This window comes from Salvia splendens, unplaced genomic scaffold (genome assembly GCF_004379255.2).
Source record: "Salvia splendens isolate huo1 unplaced genomic scaffold, SspV2 ctg556, whole genome shotgun sequence".
Classification (NCBI taxonomy): Eukaryota; Viridiplantae; Streptophyta; class Magnoliopsida; order Lamiales; family Lamiaceae; genus Salvia; species Salvia splendens.
Window position 1 is genome coordinate 21559 of NW_024599214.1, and position 9196 is coordinate 30754.

At 38.2% G+C, this 9196-nt stretch overlaps 1 protein-coding gene across 1 annotated transcript; it reads left to right on the plus strand.

Moving 5' to 3' along the window:
* Positions 1-4742: 4742 nt before the first annotated feature.
* On the plus strand, positions 4743-6496 carry LOC121790587 (protein YIP4b-like). The gene has a single exon (XM_042188773.1). It carries the CDS (start codon positions 4849-4851, stop codon positions 5533-5535), a length of 687 nt encoding a protein of 228 aa, XP_042044707.1. The 5' UTR covers positions 4743-4848; the 3' UTR covers positions 5536-6496.
* Positions 6497-9196: the final 2700 nt, after the last annotated feature.

Below are 9196 nucleotides of genomic sequence, written 5' to 3' on the forward strand. Positions count from 1 at the left end.
GAAGCCTTTAAATTAATGGCCCAACTCATTTAAATTCCTTAAGTGGGGATCGGCCCACTCTCCCTACTTATTATTATTATTATTATTATTATTATTATTATTATTATTATTATTATTATTATTATATTATTATTATTATTATTATTATTATTATTATTATTATTATTATTATTATTATTATTATTATTATTATTTTATTTTTCATCAATTGGGACTACCCCAATAATTAAATTGGCCCAACAACTTTATTTGCTTTAGGGCCCAAAGCAGTGACCCATTTACTCACCTCCCCATCGAGAGTTTCCTTTTCCTCCAACTCCATCTTCCCCCATTTCTAAATCCCTAAATGCAGAACACCTTTCCGTCTCCATTATCTCACTTCTCAAATCCCTAATTTAGGAATTTAGGGGTTGCGTCTCTCTCTTCCGGCGAAAACGTCGTCGTCTCACTCTCCCCGGGCCTCTCGCCTCCGGGTTCTCTTTTCTTCATGGCGGAGCTACCGGTTTGGAGGAGGCATCGCCTCGTCCACTCTCCCGTTCCGATGGGAACGCCGAATCTGCGTCGACTCCTCTCGCCGGGCTCACCTCTGTGACAGCCGAACCGTCTCCGTCGAGCTATCCGGCCCAGCGGCGACGCCTCGCCGGATCAGTAGCCGCTGTTTCTTCTTCCTCCGCCGAGCGCCACCTCCGTCGTTGGTCAACGTCGGCCAGCCATTTGCACAAGCTATGTCACCCTTTCCCTTCCCCTTTGATTTCTCCGTAAAACTGGAGTTCTTGGTTGATTGTTGTTGTCGACTCGGCGTTATTTTAAATTACCGGGGGTTTGTTGTTTGGTTGTGAGTTATTGGCTTAACTTGGTAGGGTTGGAGATTGTTTAAGTTGTCATAAAGCTGCGATCTTGGGAAGCGAATCTGTTCAATTGATTTAGCTGTTGTTGCTTGGCTAATTCTCGAGTTGCCTAATGATGCTTGCTCATGTTGTGGTGGATATCCTATTTGAGTTTCTATGTTTGGCTATATATTGTTCTAGCATGATGCATGGTTTGTGTTGGGAGGTTACCTCACTTGGTGAATCCTCTCGGGTTCTCTTTTGCTGCCACCGTCTCGCGCCGCCTCTCCCCACCCGTCGCACTCCTTGCTTTGTGTAAACTTGACAGAATGTGGGTGTGGAGTGGGGAGGAAATCGGCGGTATTTATAGGCAATTGCTTTGGCTCCTTGTGGCAGGATCTTGGGCATTGTTTTTTTTTTCCTAATTTTGGCTACAACTTAGCTCCCCTTTTGAGCTTTGTAAAGGTGTTGAACATGCTACATTGGTGTAAGTTCTGGGCCTGTTTGTAGGCTGACCTCTTAGCCTTGGATTTGTGGGGACTTGCCTTGCTCTTTTGAGCTTGGTGATGAGCTCACTCTCTTGGGGCCCTTTGGTTTTAATTCCCCATATTATGTTATTTGGAAAGAGGACAAGAGGTGGCTGACCTCAAGTCCAATATTGCAGCCTCTTTGCTATTTGTCTAGCCTACTTCCTCCCTTTCTAAATTGGGTTTGTGTCTCCTACCCCTTTAAGTCTTGAGTTCTCTTCCTAACCCCATTATTGTGTTATCTTTGTAGGTATATGGCTGCCAAGGTTTGGGGTCTTGTGGGGGTGCCGAGACCGAGGAGAGAAAAGGAAGGAGAGTATGGTAGAATTTGGCTAGTTGGCCACTTTGTTTTCTTGCCAAAATGTATAAACCTCCAAGCATGTAGTGATAGAGTCCTTAAAGTGAAGATGTTGCATTTCTATAATTGTTGTTGCATAGTCTCTCTCAATTGTACTCATCCAAGTGTTTATCTAATAGAAGTATATCATTTACTTTTTTTCTTGAGGAAATTTACTTGCACTTTGTTTCTCTCAACCTCAATAAAATTTATTTCAACGTCGGTAATTTCAACGTCGGTAATTACATAGCCCGGTAAAGTTCATGACTTTTCATTCAACATTTAAGTTCATGGAAAAAATCAAACTATTTTAAAAGTCTATAACTATACTAACAATTTGCCTTTTTTCAATTGCAATTATCTAAACACATATTCTAATCACTAATTGTTTAGTACAATATTGCTCCCTTCGTCCCACAATAAGAGTCACATTTGGTGTGGACACGAGTTTTAATAAATGTAAAGAATAGTTGGTTGGAAAAGTTTATGGAATATAAGACCCACTTTTTTTATATAGGTTTCATAATAAAATGTTAGTGAAGTGAGTTAGTGGAACGTGTACCTACTTATTATTTATGGTAAAAGTGAAATGTAACTCTTATTATATGACGGTTCGAAATGGTAAAAACCTTTATACTTTGGGAATATGTAAAAAATTTATGTTCCCAAGTATTTCATTCGATGAACACTATAAATTTGTCTTAGATACACCTAGTAGTTCCGTACCCGATGCTAATGCATCAGCTGCAGTTAAGGAACATATAACAAGTGGCGCAAAGCTAGGAAGATGATGAAAAGTGTTGGGTTTATGGTGAAGCATGCATAATGGAAGACTTGCACAAGCAAATAAATCATATATAAGATCTATTTGGTCAATTATGAGATTAATCAATTCACATGCTAAACAAATAATTACATGCTAAAACACAAATAAGATGTATAAAAAAATTTAAATTCTAAATCATGAATTATACATTTTAAAGTTACCGAATTGATTCTCCAAATAATCGACGATTGTTTGCACCTTCACACGTGATGATCTTCGACCATGGATCTTTTAACTGTGTTCCAACCTTTAATTTTGATCTTAGGGTAACCTAAGCTTATCAAAATAGTCTTGGTCTTAAATAGAGAATAGACAAAATTTCTACACAAAGTAGGAGAGAAATTCATCCATCTCTAGAGAGAGGGGAACAAAAATAATGAAGAGATTTATGTCTTTGTCTCTCTCCTATTCATCTATTTATAAAGTTGTGTTGGGCCAGTCAAAGATCTATGGAGGTTTAGACTTGAGCCACACTTATTTGGCTTTTAATTAATTAAATTGAACCCTACTTTAATCCAAGGCCAAATAAATTATTATCATCCACTATGGTAAAATAATATTGATTGGCCGTCTAAATCCGAAATTACGAGTATTCCGGGTTTTCCTCTTAAATACTCCATTATTTCTCGCGCTTAAGGTATAAATATCCATTAATTATTTAATGTCTGATACTACAGGTGGGTAAATGGTCAGTTCGGTTAATAACCGAACCGACTTGTCGGTTATCCGACCTTAAAAATTGTTCAAAAACTAACCGAAACCGACCCGATCTCTAGTTTCGTTACTTAACTAACCAATTCGGTTAAAACCGGTCGGTTATCGGTTATAACCAAAATAACCGAACTAACACTTCAACTTTTAATATTTCACCTTTCATCTACTTTTATTATTATTATATTGTTATTATATTATTATTTCTATTTCCTAGTAATACATAAATTTATTTAGGCACTTCAAAAGTTTAGATTTTAAATGATCTAAAAACTTTTCTACGATAATTAAGGGAAGGGATATCCTATTTTAAAAATAATGGTTAGGCACTTTATTGACTTTGAGATATTATAAATGATAGTGACACAAATTAAAATAGACATTGACAAAAAAATTTCTATTGTGACGCCACATAAAGCAATGGAGAATCAAAGCAGTATAGATATGATATTTTAAAAGTATAAAAATATATAGAAGTTTATAATTTAAAATATAATTGAAATTAAAATTGAATTTAATTTCGGTTATCAGTTAGAAATGCCAAATCGGTACCGACCCGAACACTATGATTTTCTGTTATCGGTTAACCAATAACCGACCGGTTTCGGTTCCGTTCTTGGTTAACCGAATAACCGTGAACCGTTTACCCACCCCTATCTGATACATACTTTAATTAATTAACATCTTATACCAGAGTGGTCTAATTCGAAAAATACATTTTTATTCGTGGAATAAATTCCAACCGGTTAGGTCTTCGGATAATAAAACTTTATTTCAGATACCTCTTAAGGATATTATCAAATTAAACTCACTCAGCGTACGATTAAGTGTAATAATAATCCTAGCACCGCTAAGCACTAATCACCACTGCCTAGAATATCATGATTCTTGAGTCACAAAATACCTTACATTTTGATAAGTCAAAGTAGTGCATAACCGATATCATATGCTCAATGTTAAATACATTGATTAAGAAACAATAATCAATAAGACCTCGTCTTTCAGTAAATAACAAGAAAGACTTATCTCACTGTTCGATTTAAACAAAATTTAAAAAGTAAAAAAACGATAGTAATATCTAGAAACGTGAGAAAAAAAATCTAAATCCCCAAAACAACCCCCACTCGTGGGGGGAGGAAGTGGGCGTCACGACGCCTCCAGAACACGCTATGTGGTGTTGGGACGTCAGCCCGTGCTCTCCACGGCGGACAACCCCTTGGGACGGGATGCATGCAACGGTGACCCGTCGCCGATCCGTCCCAACGGTACGAGCCAGCTCGACTAATTGGGCATAGTTGGGGATGCTCTTGACTCGTCTAACAATCCTGTTTCAAAATTTATTAGAGTCTGAAAATGATAAAAATGTGGAAGGGATTATATGGCTCATTAAATTGATTTTAAACGGGTAAAATAGTCCATTTAACACGACTTAGTTGAATTGCTTCCACCAATAGTAATGGAATACTATTATAAAGAAAAAGTAGTTGTAAAAAGAAAAAAATTGAAAGAAAATAAAAACAAAATAGATCTGGGCTTGGGTGTGGGTGGCTACTCCTCCACCGACAAGAGAATTAGAGAAATACCGGCGGTGGCGTGATTTGGGTGAAAAACGGGTTGACAATGTCTTACAGTGACACGGTTCCGCTCCATCCCAGCTCCCAATCGGACATCGACGAGATCGAGAATCTCATCCACTCCAACCCCTTACCCGTCCTCCCCGCTCGCCCCCCTTCTCCCCCACGCGCTTCCATCCCCGTCTCCTCCGCTCCTCCTCCTCCTCCTCCCTCCTTCATCCCCTCCAATCTCCCCCCTCCTTCCGCCCCCAAACCAACTCCCGTACCCTCCATCGCTCCTAAACCCTCTGCCCCCCCGCCGATTGGATCCTCCAGCGGCGGAATTGCCTCATCGGGGTTCGGTTCCCCTCCTAATACGCTCACCGAGCCTGTCTGGGATACTGTTAAGAGGGATTTGTCGAGGATCGTCAGCAATCTCAAGCTCGTTGTTTTCCCCAATCCCTACAGGGAAGATCCAGGCAAGGCATTGCGCGATTGGGATCTTTGGGGCCCCTTTTTCTTCATTGTTTTCCTCGGCCTCACTCTCTCCTGGTCTGCTTCTGTTAAGAAGGTAACCTTCATTTCACTGATTTGTAGATTACGTTTCAAATATTTGAGAGTTATGATTGGATACTGTTTTATTCTGAGCGATTTGTTGAAGAAATTAGGGCTTGTGGTGAAATTGGGATCTTATAACGTAGATATATCTGTACAAATTAATTCTGCTTGCCGATCATCAATCTTCATCATATAGGATTTGATTAGAGGCTATCAGTTTGAAATAGCTTCGGATGATTGATGTAAAAGGTGATAGCTTGATTCTGATATGTATTCACATATATTTATGTTATGATGTAACGGATGCAGAAAACTGACTTGCAGCAGTATGCTTTTTGGTTCCTGCGTGCTTCCAGTTCACTATGTGCTCTTAAATCACTTCTTAGTGATATTCACATACACACATTCATATGTACATACATCTATGCATATATAATATGCTATCCTGGTTGGTTTATACTAACTTTGGAGATGGTTGAATTGAGAAACTTAAAATTACCTTCCTATCTATCAATTTATCATCCACATCATGTCAACAACAAGATGGATCCATGTTTTACTTGTACCAATTATAGGCTAGTGCACTCAAATGAGCTGCGTAATTACCTGTGAAATGAGTTTCTTTGTGCGAAATATGTCCTGCCATGCCAGTAATCATTCATTATATATTTATTGTATGGGAGTATGTTTACTTCTAAGTATGTTGAACGGTTGCAACTGAGTGGAACTTCAGAAGTATCTTAGTTGGAAGGATTTGAGTGATAATATTTCGTTTTCCTAAATGGGTTTCAAATATACCACTAACTCTAAGAATGCTCAATGGTCTTACTCAGATTCAGTGCCTACTTTACTTTCCTCCTGATAGTCAAACTCAATATCAAGTCTTTTTATTTAGAATGTTTGCATGCTTTTGATAACTGAAAGTCTCCACAATCTTGCAAAATACTCATTAATTTCAATTGTGAGTATCTTCACTTTTTTCAATGCCTCTCTCCTTAGCTCTGCTTCCCTCCAAAATCATTGTTAACTATCTCTTTTCAGTCAGTTGAGACTTGAGAATTTGCCCACTGGCCACTGCCATGAGTGACCTCTAGTTTCCGGTTTTTACCAAAAATAAAAGATAACTTAGTCTTTTAGTTACAAAAAGTGATGTGTATGTAACATGGCATCATAGGATGACAAATAATCATACTTTTCCCGTTCATTTTTGAGTGTGCAGGAACTCCAGCAAGGACTTCCTTTCACCATCAATCTTGCCTGATGCATAGATGGCTGGCTGAGCTCCGTCTCACTAGACCGAACTCTGCAAAGTATTCCCTCCACAAATCAATCTTAAAACATCGCTTAAACCACCATCTTCACGCATAATGCCATTGCAGATCACCTCCTGAAAGTATATCTTCTCCACTATCTTTCTGTACTGGTTTTCCCGTTCCAGGCAGGCCTCTAGGCTGTCAACCAAGGCACACATGAGAAGGAGCGCCTCCTTGAACCGAGGAGCAAAATCCAGTGCATTGATATCTGTCTCCACATCAACAACTATCAAAACGAGAGGTTTGAGATCCTTGATCCCTCTTAGTAAAGCTCCAATACCCTCGGGGCGATCTGATAATGGTATGAGACAGAACTCCATGAAAACGGCCACTGTTTCACCGGCTTCCAACTGCAGACGATCCTTCTCAAACTCCCAGGTCTCCAGATGCAGAAACATCAACACGAAAGGCAAATTCATAGACTCTGCAAAAGATGACAGCAAATTGCCTGTTTCTTCAACACTATCTCTAGCTGAGCATACGGCACTGATCTTGAGCTGCTTCACGCCTCGTCTGGCTAGAGCATCCATCACTAGTATCCAATACGACCCAACCCGAAATCAATGAAATGAATTCTCTCAGCTGCTGCAACAGAGTCAAGAATGGTCTGAACCCCAGTGAAATTTGAGATCTGGCTGGAGGGGAGTTTCTGTTCAATTTCGACCACATTAACTTTGAGATCCATCACTGCTTGTTCGATATCCACATGCTCGACCTCTCTCTCAAGATCGATCCTTCCTCTCTCCACATAAATCCTTTCCCTTAGATATTTACCAGAGAGTGTGAGAACTGTTTCAATAGGGTGACCTTCAAGAGAGCCTGAGAGGGCTAGCACGAGCAGCTCTTCAGCCTCATCATAATGTCTTTTAGCGAGCTTTTCAGAAGCATCGAGCAGCCATAAGACGCGCTTCAAATGTTCAGCACAATCAGATTCCACAAGTTTGTAAACATCACCTCTTTTTTCATGAGTGGACTGAGATAGTACTATTTCAGCCATATTCATGATGGTCACAGCAGAAAGAAGCTGAGATTTCGAACTCAAGCTGTTTCTTTCTTCTGATTGGAGACGATTCAAACGCTTCAGTTTATTTCCGTACCTGTTTAGGAGCGCAAATGGTTCGCGTGGAACATCACTCTTGGCCTCAATGTCATGAAGAGGAAGCTCCATGTTGACTTCTTGAGGCATGTATTTGCCAGAGCTGCCTGCAGAGTGAGAGTCATTGTCGAGATATAAGAGTATTTGAAACAAAGCAAGGAGGCAGGGGATTCTGTTTACACGAACAAGAAGACAGACTCTTATACCACCCACCCGTTTCTTGATACAAACTGTTCAATGAAAAAAATAACCTTTTCTCCACAGCTCTTCTTAAATTTCTCGAAAAGATTGGGACATAAACAGATACAAAGATAGAATTTCCGTCAACATTACGTGAATCAAACATAACTTGACGTTTCTTGATGAGAATCGCCCCCTCTTGCAACACAAAGGAACAAAGAAAGTGCATGACAATAACATCTACTTATAAGAACATGAGTGATTTTTTTAAACTCTCCTAATGGTAAAAATTAGATTCCTAACTGAGACCTGTTTTGTTTCAAATGTGCATTAACTTTGAGATCAACAACTATAAAATTCCAAAACATGGGAAATTCACTGCCCTATATAACTTCACAATTTTTTGACCAAGTTTTCAAAATAGGGGTAATTACACTATACATACAAAAAGTTTCAACAATGTTTCAAATTAGTTCAAAAAATTTTAAGTTCACGTATATCATACAAAAGTTTAATTAGTGTTTAAATTGATACATTCCGTCTAAATCATTTAACACCGTTAACTTTTATTATTTTTTTATTGCATTCTCTCTCTATATTACCTAGCAGAATTGGTTTAATCGATTATGTTAACTAGTGGAAATTCCTCATCAACTTTTTCATTAGTTAATGCAACTTTCACCAGCATCTCCATCGGTCTGGATTCATGGAAATTCCTTTGTCTATAGGAGTATGTTTTAAACAAATATGTTCATTTTAATTTTGACTTGCTCCTTTCATGTTGTGTTACATTTGCTTCCTACTTGTTTTAATTAATTAAATCCTATAAAAAAATAGTACACGGTGAGCTTGTTGCTTGCTTGGTTGAATTTAAATACTGGAAATTCTGTTGCTTCGCTAGCACCTAAGGATGTATTCTAATGTTATGGCTAATTCATCCATCAATAGTAAAATTTGAATAAATAAAACAACAAAGAAAGAAATTAGGAAAACAAGAAGAAGACTAAGAGCATGAAAACAGAACATAATTGGAAGCACATGGCCAGGATCATTTTCATTTAGCACAGTTTAGTTTTCGACAGCAATTAAGAAAAGTAATGAATTTTTTTATTATTGCAAGGCATAACTCTTGTATAAAATAATAATAAAAAGTTAACGGGGTTAAAGATGTAAGCGAAACTTTTTGTATATATATATATATATATATATATATGGTAGTGATTTATGGCAAACACCCCTTAACCATATAACTAGAGAACAAATCATAG